The sequence below is a fragment of the Schistosoma mansoni genome, assembly GCF_000237925.1.
Source record: "Schistosoma mansoni, WGS project CABG00000000 data, supercontig 0400, strain Puerto Rico, whole genome shotgun sequence".
NCBI classification, from domain to species: Eukaryota; Metazoa; Platyhelminthes; class Trematoda; order Strigeidida; family Schistosomatidae; genus Schistosoma; species Schistosoma mansoni.
Genome location: NW_017386241.1, coordinates 7,184 through 29,099, shown reverse-complemented (window position 1 = coordinate 29,099; position 21,916 = coordinate 7,184). Strand labels below are relative to the sequence as shown.

At 31.6% G+C, this 21,916-nt stretch overlaps 1 protein-coding gene across 1 annotated transcript; it reads right to left on the bottom strand.

Moving 5' to 3' along the window:
* Nucleotides 1-9,521: 9,521 nt before the first annotated feature.
* Smp_141030 (hypothetical protein) lies at nt 9,522-14,162 on the bottom strand (the record flags this gene model as incomplete). The annotated part of the gene is made up of 3 exons (XM_018799264.1): nt 9,522-9,642; nt 11,553-11,886; nt 14,069-14,162. The coding sequence occupies 3 exons, from the start codon at nt 14,160-14,162 to the stop codon at nt 9,522-9,524; spliced, it is 549 nt and encodes a 182-aa protein (XP_018647439.1).
* Between the last annotated feature and the right edge of the window lie 7,754 nt (nt 14,163-21,916).

The following is a 21,916-nucleotide window of genomic DNA, read 5'->3' as shown; positions in this document are numbered from 1 at the left end:
ACCAGTTACGAGCCAGAGCTCTTAACCAATAGACCACTGAGCCGGCATCCAACAGTGTTAATGTCTAACTTCAACTGATCCACGAATTATGAGCGACCATTCACCAATTGCCTTCAGTAACTGTTAGGTCCTGGGTTCGAATCTCGCGAGTGCGGGATCGTGGGTGCGCACTGCTGAGGAGTCCCATAATAGGACGAAACGGCCGTCCAGTGCTTCCAAGTTTTCCATGGTGGTCTAGCTTCAATTGACTCATGATTTCAACTTTGAAATATACTGAAATCTCTACAAATCCCCTTCTGATAATTAAGTAGTTTAATACAAAGTCAACATTAATTTTTTTTCTATTTTCAAATTGCCAGGAAGTACTATTTTCTATTAGACTCAACAGATTGGAATAAGAAAATTTTTTGTTTGACTATTTAAGTAACAAGGTTATGAAAATAAACATTTTTTGGCGGCCTGCTTGAACATCTGGGCTACCTGTTCCTGCTATCTAGATATTTCAACAAGTTATCTAATTTTGTTTGTTTTAATACATCATTATGGCTATTAATCGCATAACCTATTCAGTTGTGTTTCCGAAAAGTGTACAAATTTTCGTTGTACAAGTTACAAAGGCCTAATCACAGATATTGTGGTTGCTGGTAGTATGCACCGAAAACAATATGCATTATTTTGATGTCGATTGATTGAACTACTAACTTCTAGCTGGTGATCACTCATTACTTGTCGTCAGAATCGATCAAAAAGTAAGAAACGGAAACTTGTTGAAATACATTGTACTGAGAATTCTATATTGTACCAAAAATATAATATTGAATAAAGCTTATAATAATAATAAGTAAATATGATTTCATGAAATGCAAATGATTCACATTGAAAAATGTCAAAATATTCCAATGACATTTTAAAATGTAACCTGATAACTAAAAAATAAGTATAAGATATGGAATTAGGGAAAAAACATGTATCTGAAACCAAGTTCTAAGTAGATTCAAGCTAAATATTGAATCAACTCAATCAGTTCTAGATCAAGTTCAAAATTCTCTTCAGTTATCGAGTGTTTTACTGTTCCTCAAGTATATTGCTGAATAATGTTTCTATTCTTTCTACATTAAATAAATAAGAGTGAGGGAAAAGTAACTAAAGAATCACTGATAAGTAGCATATAGAAGATTAGTCACATTCCAAATAGCTTAGCTGTACCATCTGTAATTGCAGTACTATGTAACCCAAGCTGAAATATTTGAATAGAAATATATTGGTACACGAAATCAGTCGCCAAAATGCGCACATATAGGAAATGTTTTAGATTGCCTTCAATCACATAACATATTATACTATTGAGATTAGCAAAAACAATTTTTAAGTGCATTCACATCCAAATTGACTTCACTATTCCAAGGTGCTAAAAACTTCCCGTTAAATAATCTTCGAATAAGTTGCTTATTTTAACTGACAGGTCATAACAATACATTATCAGAAAGGGAGTTTTCAGCATAACACTAAACAGACAATCATGCTATTTTTATAAGCAAACACTATGAAGTTGTTCTTAAATTAATATTAAGTCTAACCCATTTAAATAGCGTTAATACAAGAGTTTTCATTTTTTTTAAAAATTAAATTGTCAGATAAACTGTAAAAAATAATCCAACTGACTAAATAGGGTCAAATAAAAGTCCAGTTGAATCACACACCTAAGAATAATTCATTTTTTGTCAATTCTAAATACCATTATAATAAGATTGTGCTTTCAGTAATGTTGTGATGATAGTTACACAGTATAAAAGCTATTCCGTTTGATGACGATGACAACCTACACTTAAGTAATTATGTTGTTTAATTAAATACTTTAACCGTCAGAACATAAATTACCGGGTATCAATCTTCCCACGGTCAATTTACAACCTTTGTGAATAATTGAAAAATAATACAGAAAGTAATTTGTTGAATGAAAAAAATAAAAAAATAAATTATTTCACCTTGAATGATTGAATATTATAATTTGTGTGTGAATAAAACGTAATATGTAATATGTAAATAATTTTTACTCTTAATGGATTGAAATATTAAATAGGTCCTGGGTTCGAGTCTCACGAGACGGTATCGTAGATGCGCACTGCTTAGGAGTCCCACAATAGGACGAAACGGCCGTCCAGTGCTTCCAGGATTTCCATGATGGTCTAGGTTCAATTGACTCACGTTTTCAACTATGAAATTACTTTTAATAAAGTTTACATTGTGTTTAAATGAATGAAAAAATGTCCTCTGTAAATGTTATGCATAAAAAATATATACTTTTAATGATTAAACTACAATTTAACAATAGTACAACAATTAGTTAATTCGATTATGAATGTATTTTTGAAAAATAACTATAAATTATGGATGAACTTTTGTTTCAATACATTTATTGGACCTCATCATTTTCATTTCATTAACATAATAATACAATGAAAAGTTCAGGAATAATAAGATTTATAGAATAAAGTGAATTCTTTTGTCCTATGAATTTTTATCAGCTACGAAGCAGTCTAAATAGATAAGGAGTTAAATGGTTATATATGTGTAATTAGTATAAGATTCTTCGGCAGTTCATTTCTATTACCCCTGCTACCGGAAATTGAACACAGGGCACTCAGTCTCGCAGGTGAATGCTTAACCCAAAGACTACTTAGTGAGAATTAAGTGAGGTATTATTCCAACTTCAATCAATCTGTGATATTATGCGACCATCTGCTATTGCCTGTGGTGGATAAGTTTCTCACATTAGAGATGGTTCAGTTCTATTGATCATAGCTCCTCACTAGAACTTCGGAAATTCCTTTTTAAGGCTAGTCACGAATAATCACATTCTTATCATCATTATACGGATTGCGGACACCGATATAAGTTGTTTCGAGTGTGCAATGCTAAGATGAAGCAGCTAACCAGTACTTCCAGGTCGTTAATGGTTGTTGTGCTTAGATCGGTTCATGAATTGAATGAAATTATACAATCAGCTATTATTTTGATTGTTAGTGTGTGATTCTTTTATGCCTAAATTTGATTGTTAGTAATTGTAAAATCATCCTTCCTATTCTACATTATCATTATATTCCAAATTAAAACTCACATCAATTTTAACTGTTTCATTCCATCAACCACCTTAATCGTTCACTCCTTATTATAAGTTGCTTTTTATAAATAAAAAAAAACTTTAAATTCCGTTTCTAAGAAACAAAACATAAGAGAATAAACGAGAACATACCATGAAAATGCGGTTCATATTCATCACTGAGTCCTGGTGATCCTTTCAGGATTATTCGTGAATTAAACTGAAATATACACACAAAGAAAATAATACTATTTTTTTCATTGTTTATTGTTAGACTAAAAACAATTAAAGGTAAACAATTGTGAAATTAATCAAAAGTAAATACTTTCATTATGATGGTTTTGTGCAATTCAAATAAAATCTTCATAATAGACCATTGTCAGTTGAAGAAACAGTTAAATTTAGAGTACAGTGGACAACTTCTGGACCTTAGATTGAGGCTTTTCAGTATTGATGATTTAAAACCTTAAAGAGGATAGAAACGGGAACATTCACATCTCATGGGTAACACTATACTATAGAGATAATAAATTAATATTCAGAGGTTGATCGTTTTAATTATAATAAAATGTTGTTATTGAATATAACTGTTTCACTAACAACTTGGTTGATTGCATACAGTTGCCTTAGTAAATAATAAACAAGTGCTTAGTAGTAGCTAGTTTTGAGAAAAGTTTCAAAAAGTTCTGTTTCTAACCACTGTGTTTTATGAATTTAATGTAAGCAAAAGAAGAATAGTAACTCATTGATAAAAGTAAGTGGTCGAATTTTCATATTACAATCCAACTAAACTTAAAGATACAAAGTAGGTGACCCAATAGCATTTAGTTCACAAAAAAACCTAAGGTTCTTGAATTCAATCCAGCATGAAGCCGTCAGTGTGCATCCACAGATAGTCCTAAACTAAAAAAATAAATTTATGCGCTACTAACTGGTTTTCAAACGTTTTTGCTAACTAACATCAGTTCATGATGAAAACTGTTTTACACAAAGAAGTTTCATTTTGTTTATCACTTATAGCGTCTATTTCGATGATAATATACTTACACACGTCATAGTGTGACATTTCCAATGACATTATTACATGGCACACAAATTCCAACAAATATCACTTATCAATCTGTCTAATTTCTGATAGTTCTAGATCAGGTCATTCATGGTTGTATAACTTAGACTGGTTAGTGATTTCATTTAAATTCTAGAATCGCTAAAGAGAAAACTGGTATATGCATTGCTTATTCATGATTATAAGATTGATTCTAATCGAAAAAAAATCGATATAACACTGAGACAATCTATTAATCTCTGTAAAAAAATAAAAGACCAATATTTTATTACACGTTGTTTATCACTAGAACTATCCCCATTTTCTCCATCAAACTCATAATGTGTTATTATCTTGTTTAACTAAACTACTTTAATTTCAAGCAAGCATATATATATATATATATATACAACATGTAGATTGTAAAAGTGATTAAGATGGCTAGTTGTGTAAGCATGCGAATTAACTGATAAAAAGAAAAGTTTAACGACAAAAGTGTTTCACATAATAAACAATATTAAATATTTATAAGGTTTGTTTTTTTCTCGTCGTTGATATTCACAAGTGCGATTGATTAACTTCTTTTAGTATAAAGACATCGTGAGCTGATTGCCTTGGTATTGTTATATATTAACAAGGATTCAGTGAAGTCGTGTAGTAGCTAGCAGCAGATTCTTGGACTTGTATTTATCCTGTTTTGGACTTTTCAGCTGAAATTACTATTTCATGATGAGAATACGTCAAACATTCGTGACTAGCTGCAGTTTTTAACATCAACAGCCAGAAAATACTAATCCGTGTAAATAATATTATTACCCTATGCACAAGCTAGTGGTTATATAATTTCATCAGCTCAGTGGTTGACACTTTAAGCATTTGAAACTGAACGTACTGGGTTTGAATCTCAGTGTGTACATTAACACTGGAATACAAGTAAACCTAGAAGATGGATTTCAGATCGTACGAAATGCAAGTCCGGTATTTCACTATAAGTCACCAAGCAACTCTACAACACTGATGAATATTATCCGAAATAATATCTTTTTACAAATAAAAAACCAAGCTTTAAGATCAGGTTTCAACACAATCATTTGAATCAAATAAGTATCTTGGGATTTATTAATGTTTAGATAAATATTATTTAAAACGTCTTGAAACAGAATAATATATCTTCAAATGAAAAACTGAAAGAACACTCATAAGTAGTCGATGTTATTTTACTTCATCATTAAACCGCTACAACAGAACTACGACGAATTCTGGGGCAACACAGAATTAAAGTCATCAACAGTGACATCAAATACACTCCAGAAAGCTTTAATTAGACTGAAAGGTGAAATTCTTTTCATTTCAACATAACACATTAGATTGCCTCAATTATAATACACTTTTATATTTGAAGTGCAAATTACATCTTGATCTGAGTTAAAATACATTTACGCTATACATAATAAATTCTTAATAGTCTCGTCACAATGCCTCCGAATTCCATATTTATTCATTCTACAGGTTTTAAAAAATACTTCCAAAAGATGTCTCAAACTGCAGAAAAATCTTACGATTGCCAAAAGTCATAAATAATCTATTAAAGATGCCTCATATAACTTATTAATAACCATGCTGTAAACAGATATGAAAATTGAATGATTTTATTACACTGTGATTCATTTAATTACTAATGGCAACCTGCATACATATGATATTCATCAACTTAAATAAACAATAATTACATAAGATGGGTAGTGGCTAGCAGTTGAATCCAGGACGCCTGTTTCGTCCTATTTGGGACTCATCAGCTGGATGTGCCTGCATCGCAGAGTTGATGTCCATCTGACGAGTCCCAAATAGGACAAAACGTGCGTCCTGGATTCCACTGCTAGTTACTATCCATCTTTGCTTACAATGCTTGTGAATTAAGGCTATATCGAGGCAATACGTACAGTATGCACATATGTCAATTAGAGACTGACCAGTTGCAGTCCTAAACATTAATGGGAAGATTCAAACAAATAATACTAATTGAATTTTAATAATTTCATAACTAAATATGTTTGGATATATAATTGAATTTATCTAATTTTTATGATTCTAAGCTTGTTTTAACTTAGAAAAGTTTATCTACTAAAAAATTGATCTATGCAAGATCTTAAAATACTAGAAGAATCTATTTCTTCTATCCGTCGGAAATTTAGAAACACCATTCTTATAAATAGCTCTCTATCTCTACCACTCTTTATGGTAGTTATGACTAAAAAGTGGGGAGAAAAAAAGAAAAGAATCATTCAAATTAAGTTGTGAATCGAAAAGGATCATCAATGTTACTTATTTATTTTGAAATATTTGTTTTGCAAGTTATACATTTTTATTACTGTATATCAATGATTTTAGCTACTTTCATAGTCAGTCGGTTAGTCAGCTACAAGGTATGACCAGGCACATATATGCATCGCTCCAAGTTGCCATACCTCATCAGCACAATAAGATGAACACCGAATTCATAGAAGTAGTTAACTTAGTGGTGATAATATGTAAAAGAAAGATTGTGTATAAGGATATAGTACACAAAAGAAGACAAATATGAAGCAATTTTAATCTCAAGGTTTAAGGGAAGATAAAGAGTGTATACACCTGCGCCATTGTGATAGATTCTGAGCCATGTTACACAGGGTCTCTAACCATTGGTTACGATAGTCACGCATATGTGTGCCTGGTCCTACGTTGTAGCTGACTGACTGATAGTCACGGGGACCCCAACCAAGTGGTCTGCATTTATCAACATGGCTCAGACTAGAAGTTAGTGACTTCAAGCACTGATGCCATGCTTTGGTTTGGTCGGCCCTAACTTTCTTCTAACCATCGCAAATACTAGTCAGTATAGCGCGTCGTGGTAATCGGTGTTCAGGCATACGTAACACGTGGTCCAACCATCTCAGTTGATGAAGATTCAAGACCCCATCAACTGATTTACCATCATTCCCCAATACCCTATGTCTAACCACACTATTACTTACCAGGTGATCCCAGCAGATGCGAGTAATATTTCTAAGGTATTTGTGGTCAGATACTAGTAACTTACAAGCATCTTCTACTCTTAAATGACCACGTTTTGCAGTGGTAAAGTAGAACAGAACGAACTGCTGCGCAGTATATACGTTCCTTAATTTATAGACAGATATCTGGCCATCACCATAGGTGACGTAATTTGGCAAACGCCAAAAGAGTTTTCTGAATCTATGCAGAGATTTAATCACCAACCCATTAGGGCTGATCAGACTTCCAAGATAAGTGAAGTTGTCGACGCGTTCAACTATTTCACTCCTTATCCTTAGTTCAAGTGTTGACACAGGCCATCCAAAATAAACACTTATTATACATACAAATTTATAATTAGCTATTAGATAATGAAAAATTTAATTCAAAATTTGTTAAGTACTACTTCTATCTAGCTCTTGTAAGTGAATTCCTTTTGCTTATACACTCCTTCTATTTGATTTATGCAACTAACAAGCTTTTTAGAAAAATATGTTAGCGAATACAAATAGAAATTGAGTTTTTCTTAGATAATTGAAATGATGAGTAGGATCATTAATATTCTCAACTGGATTTCAATAACACTTTTATATGAATACAATCAAGGATAACATGATGTAGTGTGATTTAAAGAACTACAATTATACTCAACCTAAAATATAGGCAATTAAATAGGAAATTCGTTATAAGTTCACACAAATATGTATTGGATATATACATACTGTCATAACAAATTAGATTTGTAGCGAATGGTTGAACGATGTAATATATTAGTTCAGTATTTTAATAACAGTTCCTTAAATCCTTCATTTATTTAACACTTAATACGCTTTATACATTTTGGCAATATACAGAAGCCTGAATCAATCAAATAGAAGTATAATTACAGTTTAGCTTTGTTCGACAGTCTTTGATAAGTAGCTATATTAAAAGATAGTATATGTAATGAACTGACACCATTTGTGGAACCGTCTATCAACTAGGAAGTAATAAATAGATATTTCATATTAGTTTACAACTCCACAAATACTGGAATCAAAGATTTCATGTCTTAATGTGAGTCCAATAATTTAAGAATATTGGCCTTATATTTAACACTTCATATTTCCAACTTTAGTCTATCTTCAGCTAAGCGAACATAAACAACTGACGTTTCATTTTCAGTGACTAGCTTCATACTGCATTTCCAAAGGATTCTTAAGAAGTTGGTAATTCGAGAGTTCAGCAACATAGTGAGTACAACACATTATCAATAAGACTGAATGATCACTACACAGCATCTTTGAATGACTAACAAAAAGCTTGGTTCTATGGTAACACATAAAATTTAGTATTTCTTTTATTGATTATGAGTAGTTCTTACTACCAAGTGAAATGTTAAATAAAGCTAAGCAGTAAGTTATCTAATTTTAATTATATTAAACAATTAAAAATGCTTTCTATAGATTGAAATAATGAGAAAAATATATGAAACAAAATAAATATTTACCTGCGTACTTATCAGTATAAGTTGCAATTATCTGGTGAAATCATGTATACTAGACAGTTTGTTTATTCAACTTTATAATTTCGCAATAATGTGTATCCACAACCATACACTAGGTAGAACCTATGATCACTGGAACTCTTGGCAACACGAAACTCTTTACCTTCCCAGTTCAAATACAAGATCACATGGTACAGATTTTTTTTGGTGGTTGATGAGGACTAAGTAATAATCAGGTTGACTACGTTAAGAGGTACTTATCACTGAAAATTTGTATCATTTTTCTCGAATTAAAACTCTGAGGATTAATGACTTACTATCTACATAAACTGCTTTTTAGAAAAAATGTATCAATCATAATTGAAAATCTTATAATGATAAACAATATTTGCAATAAAACTGAAAGTCTTTTCAGTGCTTTTTAATAGTTGGGATCATCAATCAATTGAAGCTAGACCACCTTGGAAAACCTGGAAGCACTGGATGGCCGTTTAGTTTTATTGTGGGACTCCTCAGTGGCAGTGCGCATCCACGATTCCGCCTCACGAGATTCGAACTCAGGACCTATCAGTTTCGCGCGCGAGCGCTTAACCACTAGACCACTGAGCCGGCATCCAACGGTGTTAATGTCTAACTTCGACCGATTCACAAAATCGAGCGACACATCCACATTCAGTGCATTGATAATATTTATGTAGAAATGTTTATCTCAGTTCATTCATGTTTATATCTATAATTCTAAAGCTATCCGAATTATCATTAACCTATCAAAATGAGACAAATATGTAACTGTATTAAAATAAAGTATCATATTTTCCAATTTATATTAACTTGGTAAGGAAAAAAAAGGAATAGTGTAATCAACAAATACCTACAACTGGATTTCGATTAATCACTTCATTTGATCGATGTCTGGATCTTTTTTTTAATGGATGATGAAATATTGGCATATAAATATTCAGTGGATTGGGCCACTTTGAGCTAAAACAAAAATAAACGTGAATGAATGTTATAACAATGAATACTTGGAAGAAAGTGAACTGATTGTAAATAGATAGATGGATTGGTTTTATTGTAATCGATTTTACTATTTTGTGGTAAAAATCCATCAGAATAATGAATGTTTTTATTATGACCATTTTCTATCATAATTAAGTAATATGATTTGTTACGGAGATTTTGTAAAGTGTGGAGGTAATTTTTATTGAAGAATTATTGATTTAATCGACAGTGAGACAGTAATTTCTCAGTGGTATTATATGAAGACAAAGCCATATTATACATTGATTGGATTCAAAGATGTAGACAGTTGGTTTCTAACGTAGTAGTATGAGGGTGTTTTGTCCAACATAATACCTGAAGAACATATCAATTTTATGTATTGATCATAGGAAAAATTTTTGATAATTCTCGAGCAGTTACAAAATAGATATTCGGTACCATTTGGTTTACATTAATTCCTCAAATGAAGTCAGTTTACTTGAAAATTAATGTCTAAATCGTCCACTTGGAGTGATTAAACAAGGAAAAGCTATTCACACTTATTCCTGTTATCATTTTCAATATACATAACGAATGAAATAGAGGCGGCATATACTTTAATAATATATATGAGCCAAATTCAACCAACGTATTCAGACTTACGATTATAAGTTCCCTGAGAATTTGAGATCAGTTCTGATGTTGTCATTCAGGATGACAGTATGAAATTCATTATTAAACGACTTAGCTTAATTATTGTATCTCTATTCATACGAAATATTATCAAGAGATTTCTGTAGTGAAATTTAATACCGTTTAAAAACAAACTATATTCTGTCCATCATTTATTGATGATTAAATAGGGAATTATGTTGGCAACAATTTCACGATCATAAAAACGTCATAACTCAGTGACTGACCATAGATTCAGAAATATGTGTCAAATACTTTAGTATATTTGGATATATCAAAATTAATAACAACTAGAGAGTCACCAACAATCAAGGGGTATTAGATATCTTTCTCATTCTTGATTGAGACTGCATGATAACACACGACCTCATACAAATTAGAATACAAGATTTTCAGCGGTTATAACGAGGTCATTGAATCATCAAGCTTAGAATCATTGGTTCATATTTTTATAATCTGTCGATTTTCTGCAAACCATTTGTTATTTACTTTCTTACTAGCTATTCGGATGAAAGTTTTACTGGGCAGATCTTCTAGCTTGAACCTTGAAAATTTGTGATTGTTATTTACTTGGGATAATTTTGTAGGGATGTCATGCAGCCTAATTCGTGTTTGCATCACCGATACACTGTGGTGTGTGCTACTGATGTCGATAGATATAAGTAGTGTGTGTCATCAATCAAAAGTGAAATGTTTAGAGGCAGAAGGTTTAAGAGATCATAGAACAAAGAACGAGAACAGAGAATGATTGGTACGAAAACAAAGAAACAATGAAGTCTGAGACGATTGATTAACATTTTACAAAATCAATTATTTACTGCATGGTTCTCAGGTTTCACTAAGAGATTCTGTAATTTTGTGTTGAAACACATTTGGCTGTCCCGCACTTGTGTTCCCGTTCACTAGAATACCAGTTTGGAAAATGTTGAGAACTAGAAGATATTAGATAGCTCACTAGAACTAATATGAATCAATATCGATGATTTTAAATACACAATTAATGTTAATTTCAGTGATATATAAAAATTAGTTTAACATGCCAATTAAATAACTATTCAAATTCAAATATCATCTGTTTCGGTTTGAGCACCCGGGCAGTATCACAACCCTCAAACAAATCAAATGAGATTTGTGTGGCGCCCCTTTGTACCAATATTTATGTAGTTAAATGAAATAAATAAAAGATATACATATACATATATATAGAAATGATCTACCTTGGTGTATTCCATGCAGGTCCAAGATCTAACCATAATTCTTTTGTTTTAATTGATAATAATTTAAATATTGATGTAATTGTATCTTCATTTAATAATGGTTCAATTACATCAATAACAATATTACAATTATAATGAATAAATTTTTTTGTTTTTGCAATTAAATGAATTTTACATATAATTTTAATTAAATAAATAAAAATTTCTTTAGATAGATATGGAATTTTTTTACGAATTTTTTCAATAATATTTAATGAATATTTAATTTTTTGTAAACAATCAATTGTGATAGTAGAATTTGGCGGTTCATCAGTATTTGATTTTATATTAGTAACTAAAAATGGAATAAAAGAATTAGATTATTTAATTAAAAGAAAATAATTAATTGAAGTATGTTTTTTTGGCAAAATTAAATTCATAATTGTTTTTTTTCGATTAACTCGAAATAACATGCTGAGGAGTCCTACAATATGACGAAACGACCCATTCAGTACTTCTACGTTTTTCATGGTGGTCTTGTAGTGAACAGAACACTGGTGGAGACAATCGAATGTATTTAAGCACAACATTACAAACCATCTCACTAAATTCTGATAACCATGCAGTCAACAGTTAATTTGCAAAATAACAATCAATTGTCTTAATCTTAACTGTTCCTTCTGCAAATATCAGTCCGTGTTCTCTGATTTCATTGTTCATGCATTTTTGTACCAATTGCGCTTTATTCCTGTTCGTTCCTTATCGATCTTCAGCCAAAATACATTCTATGTCTGACCATCACCATATACTACTTATATGAATATAAGTAGATCACACCACAGTCTAGCTTCAATTGACTCGTGATTTCAACTATATAAAATTACTAAAGTCTCCACGAAACCTTCTTCTGATAATGGTCATATGCTCACTAGTGACTGGCTCCATCAGATATTTCGTAGAATTCTAGTGAGAAGCAGTAACTAGTGGAGTTCAACTAGGTCTGTTGGGAGATATCAACTTACTGAAGACATTGGTGAACGGTTACTCAATTTCGTGGATTGGTTGAAGTTAGACATTATTACCGTTAAGTGGCGGCTCAGTGGTCTATCGGTTAAGTGCTCGAGCGCGAGACTGATAGGCCCTGGGTTCGAGTCTCGCGAGACGGGATCGTGAAAGCTAATTAGTTAAATTATTTGTATACTCTTGCTTCTATATATAGTAAAAGGGATTATATAACTGTTAGACGTTTTCGATATATGTATACATAATACAGAGTTTTCAGTAGAATCGATGCTTTATAGCCTAATTTGTTTCTTTCTTTCAATTTGAAAGGTAAACATTATTAAAAATTTCTCTTCAAATAAACAATTATAACACTTCTAATTGTCGTTAGAGGATGCCTTATAAATAATATATTGTACCGCAATCCATTCTACTTTTAATTTATTTAGTGTAGATAAGTCAACTTTGAAGTTCCTTGATACTACCTCTAAAATTTTAACTAGAAGTTCATATCATTTGTTTTATGAAAATGCAGAACTCAACATCGGTATGAATTATTCTTGAAATCTCCCGGCATTAAGTACAAGTAATTTGAGTTTCTTATCAAATACGTTCACAGGGAACCACTAATTCAGAAATTCCTTCTCTACATCCTTAAGCTTCTTAGAATTGTAGTAAATAACAAAACTCTCAGTGTGTAAATATTTAGCCTAAACAATGAACTGACCATTTTCTCAGTAATAACGATGAGAATTTTACATAGTTTACATCACAAACTAATCCTAGTTAAACAACTGGAGGAACGAGGAAACACTAGACAGCTGTTTCCCAACTCCTCAGTAAGTTACATTTATGACCCTACCTGGTATCGAACTCAGGTCTTGGAGTGAGGGTTCAATCATTAAATCACTGCGCTGAAATTAGATGATTCACATATCTAACTTCACTGAATACTTAAGATTGTGCAACTGTCTTTCAATGCTTTTGGTGGCTAATTATTCCACTTCTCACATCAGTGAGACCAACCAAGAACAACTCCTCATGAGAACTCCAAGAATCACCTCTCGAAATTAGTCACCTAGACAGCATATCATTGTTAATAGCATAAGGTATTTGAGAATTATAGTTTTTCTTTCAGCGATAGTTGGCTAACAATAGAATATTTAGAACCAGAATGGTATTATCTATCTTCTTCGAAACCTTTTAATTAATGGTTATTATTATTGGATTTGACTCGATAATTTCAAATAAATTGAGCATTGAGTAGATTGTTATAAATAAAAAAATCATATATTCGTAATATCTCAATGAGTAGAAAAATTAGATTCAGTGTAAGCCACTGGATTATAACAATGTTTTGTAAATGTATTTTCTTTCTTTTTTTTAATCTTGGCTCCAACAGTCAATGTCGAGTAGAAAAACTGTATCTTATTAGTAAATTAAATGAATCAATCTTTGTTATTTTATGAAGTATAATAAAATTAATGTTTCCTGAAAAAGATACTATTTCATCAATTGATTACTATAAAACTCACTATGTTTATCATCAAGTTCTTGTGGTGATGATCTTAAACTTTTTCTTAATTTCTTTTCAAACCATTCAATATCATCTAAACATCTATTTAACATATACAAATCTTGACCATATGCATCATCCTAAAAATAATAATAATAATATTAGTGAAATGATATGCAACTACTTGTTCGAACATGCTACAACAACGAAGAAATGATTGATTTGTGCGTACAGACAATGGTAATGAAAGCATAATGTATGATGAATACAAAATTACTCTGCACACTTTTACAAATGAAAAAAAACATTCTGTATTAACTAAGTTAATCACTAATTATTCACAAATTTGTTTAATAGGTGATTTAACGGATGGTCTAAAATATTCTTCTCTCTCTCATGTATAGTACGATAACACGTGAATACGATAATAAGACTAGTCATGTTATATCAGATTTATGATTCAACATCCAAAATAGAGAACCGAAGTAAAGAATAGATAATACTTTATTCTACACAATTACAAACAGTTACTCTCAGTGAGTCCGAAGTAGAAATCAATAAGAGGAAAAGTGATCACATATTTAATAATCGTTAAGTTGAATACCTATTTGTCTACGATCAGTGACCAATCATATTTTACTTGTACTACTACTACTGTGGTGTGGTCTACTTATATCTATATAAGTAGTATATGGTGTTGGTCAGACATAGAATGTATTTTCGCAGAGGACCAATGAGGAAAGAACTGAAATGAAGCGCAATCGTTTGGAAAATGCATGAACAATGAAATTAGAGAAGAAACAGTGAAGATTGAAACAATTGGTTGTTAATTTGCAAATTGACTGTTCATTGTTTGGTTATCAGAATTTACTGAGATAGTCTGTAATTTTTGCTTAAATACATTCGATTGTCCCCAACTGGTGTTCTGTTCACAACGCTACTACTACTACTACATAACAATAGGGAAAAGCAATGAAATATAGGATGAACAATTCATTCAATTTAGAATTCATCAGATGAATGTGCTTGGATCTTTGTTTTTACGTGCTCACTGAAATTTGAAGCCAGAAACCACTTGCTATAAATACCAAAACTTTATTTACTGGGCTACATAATAATAATAATAGTCACTTGGTATTGTTTGTTTGAATCTTCCCATTGATGTTTTAGAACTGAAACTGGTCAGTCTCTAATTGGCATATGTGCATACTGTGCGTACTGCCTCGATATAGCCTGAATTCACAAGTATTGTAAGCAAAGATAGATAGTAGCTAGCATTCTTGGATTCCACTGCTAGCCACTATCCATCTTTGCTTAATAAATATAATGTATTATATTTACAGTATTGTTTGATTTAATAAACAATCGATTATTAATCCTTTTCTTCACTCAACTAGCCACTATTCTAAGACTTTCATTAACCTAAATAAACATCATGATATTCAGATGATGTGAAGAAGAAGAAGAATAATAACAGGCAAAAGAATGAATAAACGAAAAGGCATTACAATTTGATAAAATTTCAATAAATTTAGATTGCTAAAATGTCAAGATAATTAATATTGATAACTATGTATTAAATAGATAATTATATGACAATTACACAATTGTCTTGTCATCAGACTATTGTACAGTATCAACGCATTGTAATTGACTCAGGAGAATATCTACCAATTGAAGTTCATTCGATAATCGTAATCTTTCTGAGTTAAATTGGCTTAAAGTCAATCACAGAAGCTAAGATGTATTTATTCTTTAATTTTACTTAAATGATTAAGTTTAGCATTATCCCATACTTTTCATTCTCTTTTCTCAATTATTTTTTTCCAAACTGGATCATATATTTTGTGGTCTTTATATCATGGACTGTGTACAGCTAAATAACCTATAAAATAAGGAAACATTATACAGATCTCCAGTTCTACTTTAGGACTCCTTAGTAATATGCATTCATGACTCCTACAAAAGTCGGACTTAAAGACTTTAAATCTCATAGTAGGTGCGTGACTTTTAGACTAATAAGTCGAAAACGAATGATCCATATTTCCAACTTCAGTTGATTAGTTACGTGTTGTGAAATTCATTTATTTCAATTAGCGGATACCCGATTCAACTCTAAACACCGAAATCTTCCAATCACGAATTTATAGCAAAACTTTCGTAATCTATCTCAGAGCTACTTTATAATTAACAAAGAATTGTAGTGTGGCTTTAAAGTTTGGTTTCCAGGTGACTTTTATCATTCTTAGCCAGGTAGTGAGTATATACTGCTAAAATGACTGATTCTTGGACAAGAAAGCTGTCTACTCTTTCTTGATTTTCAATGACACATCACATAATTTTAATCCATGAGGAATTCCACTAATTCATTTCATTTGTATGTATGATTTTAAAGAATCATGACCTGGACCTCGACGGTACAATCTCAACTTCTATCAGTTTTAAAATAGCTTTTCTTCCAACTAAAAAACTAATCATTACCTTAATTGTGTTGTTTTGTAGAAAAGTAGAACTTCCCTAATTAAAAGAGAGACAACATTACATAATACAGTTATATAAACTCTAAAAAAATCATCGTGATCTAATGCAATAAGTGTATTTTCTGGCTTTCAAGTTATCCATCATCAAGTTATCCGGATCCAAGAAAAGTACATTTCAATACTCTTTCATTTTGAAATAAAAAGAAATGAATCACTAAATCAGTCATTATGAATTTACCTAAAATTCTTTCATCATTTTAATTAATCATACAGTGAAAGCTTTATGTTAGATGTCTAACAACAATATAGTATACAGATAGCTTACAATATGATAGATACCATTGATTGACATAATTAGTAGGAGGTTATTTACATATTTATTAGAATCAAATTCATTTAAGTAATAGTTTGATATACATGTTTCCTTCATATTATGTTTAATTAATTAATTATCAGAATTAAACAAGTTGTCTATTAGTAATCAATCAATCTATTTTATACAAAATATTTCTCGTATGTAATAATCAAATATTACTATTTTAATTAAAGAATACACTTAACGGAGAAGCTTTAGAGGATGTGAAAACTTTCACATATCTGAGCAGCATCATTAATGAACACGATGGATGTGATGCAGATGTGAGGGCGCGGATCAGCAAAGCAAGAGCAGCATACTTACAACTGAAGAACATCTTGAACTCAAAACAATTGTCAATCAACACCAAGATCAGAATTTTCAATGCAAATGCGAAGACAGTTCTTCTGTATGGGGCGAAGACCTGGAGAACTACAAAAGCCATCATCTAGAAGATACAGGTGTTTATTAACAGTTGTCTATGAAAGATAATTCGGATCCGTTGACCAAACACTATCAACAGCAACCTACTGTGGGAGACAACAAACCAGATTCCAGCGGAGAAGGGAATGAGGAAAAAGCGGTGGAAGTGGATAGGACACACATTGAGGAAATCGCCCAACTGCATCACAAGACAAGCCCTTACACGGAATCCTGAAGGCCAAAGGAGAAGATGAAGACCAAAGAACACATTACACCGGTAAATAGAGATAGACATGAGAAGAATGAACAGAAATCGGATAGAACTAGAAAGGAAGGCCCAGGACAGAGTGGGTTGGAGAATGCTGGTCGGCGACCTATGCTCCATTGGGGGTAACAGGCGTAAGTAAGTAAGTAATTATGTATTAATTAAAGAATGATTCAGTTCTATGAAATTTTCACAAATCCTTGTTTTTTTTGTGTGTTTTTTTGTTTTAATAAAACTGTATAATGTTCATAGTAAAAAATAGGACAGCTTACAAATCATTCTTTAAAGTATTAAATATTATCAGAAGGGGTTGTTTTTAAATTTCAGTATTTTCATAGTTGAAATCATGAGTCAATTGAAGCTAGACCACCATGGAAAACCTGGAAGCACTGGAAATCCGTTTTGCTCTATTATGGGACTCCTCGGGAGTGCGCATCCAAAATCCAGCCTCACGAGACTCGAACCTAGGACCTACCAGTCTCGCACCAGAGCGCTTAACCACCAGACCACTGAGCTGACATCCGATGGTGTTAATGTCTAACTTCAATCAATCCACATTAGGATGAAATGGCCGTCCAGTGCTTCCAGGTTTTCCATGGTGGTCTAGCTTCAATTGACTCATGATTTCAACTATGAAAATATTAAATATTAATTAAATCAGTTTTGACAAGTGAAAAAAAACTATTGAATTCAATCAAATAAAATCAGAACTAATATTAATGCACAATAATATAAATTCCCTATATTTTGCGGTTCCTCATCAGGTGCTTACAACTAAATATGTATTAGAATTTTAACATCGGGGTAATAAATAGTGTGGAACAATTGACATAAGTGAATGTAAAGGATTGAAATGACTACAAGTTATCAATGATATATATATATATATGCAAAAGCGGGTCAGAGGTTATTAGGTATTCGAATCAAGGGAAACATAAAGGATGGGTAATGTAATCAATTCTTATCAGTTTACTAGTTTAGATTGTTTAAACTATTATCAAACAGTAATACAATAGGAATCCATTCAAATGACGCTTATTTTTATTTGAATTCAATGAAATTGAATCTATTTCAGTCTTTTTGTTTTAAAGAATAAAATTAAACATTTAAAGAAAATAATTACAGAATTTTATTTAATTAATTTTATAATGTAATCGATTTTATTTTCTTTCCATATATCATTCAATGAAGTGTGTATATTCGATATAAAATTCCATTAAATATACATGTGACCATAATATGGAGACCAAATTAAAAATATTCTAATCGATTGAAATATGATCAAAATGTGAGATCTAAAATTATTACATCATCATATAGTATTATAAATTGAAATTGATCTACATTTAGGAACACTTTGATTGTTTTTTAATACTGATTTGAAGTGATTAGATAAGAAATCGGTTCAATAACAATAACTTCTTTATCACAAGGGGATTTTGTGGAGATTTTTGTAAAATGGAAGTCGGTCGCGCAATTTCGTGGATTGATTGAGGTTAGACATTAACACCATTGAATGCCAACAGGCTCAGTGGCCTGGTGGTTAAGTGCTCTGGCGTGAGAATGGTAGTCCTGGGTCCGAATCTCGTGAGGCGGGATCGTGGATGCGCACTGCTGAGGAGAGCCATAATAGGACGGAACGGCCGTTCAATGCTTCCAGGTTTTCCATGGTGGTCTAGCTTCAATTGACTCATGATCTCATCTATAAAATAACTTCTTTACTGAAGGTTCAACATTACTGATAGATATTCCATAATGACTAAATTTCTGGCAATTTTAAACAAGTAGCAATACTTTTTTAATAAAGAAAGTGGTCTGAATCTAATTTGTGTCCGATTAGATAAATGTGGACTGTTTAAATCATATGGTATGCATATTTATAAAAATCTCAACCTGATTGTTAGGTCAAAACATCCTGAGTTCGACTACGTGTGTTGTTACGGATGTGTAACGCTGGGGATTTTCAAAATATTATAAAACACACGTCTAATCCCTCATAAATTTAAATAGTTTTCAAGCTGATAACGCTCCGTAATGAACCTTATGTAATAAATAAATAAATTTGAGTGGAAATATTCTCCTAGAAAACGATATTATAGTTATGTTAATACTTGAAATCATAGACGAAAGACGCAATTTAATTTAAAACTTATTCATTAAGTAAATAAAAACGTTTTATGTTTCCATTATAAATAAGTAAACTATGCGTGTATTGACCTGCTTTAAACACAGTTACTATGGCAACGATTCCCTTGACATCGTTCTGTCTTCTTGTACATTTAATCTTTAGTTTGAAGACTTGAGAGATTATCTTATAAGAGAAACATCTATTCAGTTTTCAGTTGGTAAATTAAGTGATGGGTAGTAATCGTGTCATATTGTGAAAGTGTAAACGACTAAACACCAACTAAGCATGTGATCGGTACCCTACTCATTAAGAACTTAAAGTTCCTGTGTTATATCTGAAGGAAGACTAAATGAATGGTTACTTCTAGTGTGGTCTACTTATATCTATATAAGTAGTATATGGTGTTGGTCAGACATAGAATGTATTTTGGCAGAAGACCGATGAGGAAAGAACTGAAATGAAGCGCAATCGTTTGGAAAATGCATGAACAATGGAATTAGAGAAGAAACAGAGAAGATTGAAACAATTGGTTGTTAATTTGCAAATTGACTGTTCATTGTTTGGTTATCAGAATTTACCGAGATAGTCTGTAATGTTTGTTTAAATACATTCAATTGTCCCCAACCAGTGTTTTGTTCACTACACTAGGACTGATTTATGGACTGTTATATATATATATATATATATATATATATATATATATTTATATATATATACTCTTATTGTATAAGTAACTAGATTATCATTATAGATATATTCCTTTTATCATAAAGTCCCAATTAACCCATCAAGTATTGTCCTACGATTTACTATTATTTATTTCCAATCTGTTATTCAGAGGTTTATTTACTCTAAGCCACTTTTCGGCTTGATTATATATAATTGTTTTTATATTTCATGATGGGATGCAGTCTGATCCGCTAGTATATAAACTACTTCTGTATACAATATGATTACGATCTTAGACTGCTAATCATCAGTCTTATTTTCATCCTTATCATTCGTGGTTAGTTGGTATTGAGCCAACGATCAGTCACAGAGTATCAATCATCTCCTCCTTACTGCGTATTAATTGCTTAAATTCACCTACACGTAGTAGTCGGTACTGGAACATAACACCCTGGTTTCGATTACATATGTAGTTACAGGTGTCTACAGACAAGGAGTCTCTTACCAATATAAAAATAATCATTTATCCCTCTATAGTTTCTTATGGTTTTCTCAATAAAATCAGTCCATTATAAAAAAAATAACTTAACTCGTGTTTTATTAATATTTCTATTCAGTTAATTCAATTATCCTTTCAATTTCTAAATGTAACTGATAAGTTACTACAACAAAGAACTATGGATATTGGATAGGAACATGATGAATTCTAGTAGGCCCTTCTGGAGAAGAGGGCTACATCGATGCACGGCACAACTACTGGGGTTCAATAGCTGTTTTTACATTGCTTACGCAGAACCATTACATCATTCTTTCTTTCCCTTTTTGGGGGGAGGCAGACTTATTTTTCCTTTCTTTTCGAACCAACAATAATTATGCGATGATTATTTGAAACAATCGTAGTCATTTGTGGGTATAGGTAGAGTGGTTGATAATAGGCCGATCTCCACCACCCGTATAACCGCTCTCGTTAGTACATGGGATCAGTGCCATGATCTAGAAGGCATGACGAGGACGTGTGAGTCCACTTTTGTCTAGTTAATAATCATAAATAGTAATTTTTTATCTCTAATTTTATTTAGTTCTCCTTAGCGCTAATATCATTTACTAATAAATTCCTAACTAGTTTTCACACTAACAATACTCTATAAATTCAGAATCCTGTATAAAATAAACTTTGATAATACTATTGCAGATTAACTTTGAAATTATGTACAATAAATAATGATTACTTTTGTGATTAGAAACAATCATGAAACTTTGAATACTTCACTTTTTAAAGGAAAAAAAGAATTAAGTTGATGGAGAATTTTATTCAATCTATTATTATGACCTTTGTGTTTTTAGAATATTATTTATTGATTTAAACACATAAATATTGATACAATGGGGCACCACATACGTATGCGCCACACAAATCTCATTTGATTAGTCTGAGGGCTGAGATACTGCACAGGTGCCCAGACTGAAGCAGATGGTTTTCTTAGGGGGCCACACCCGGAGCCCTTGACCTAAAGGTCTAGTCCACAAGGAAGTGGAGCATCCTAGGG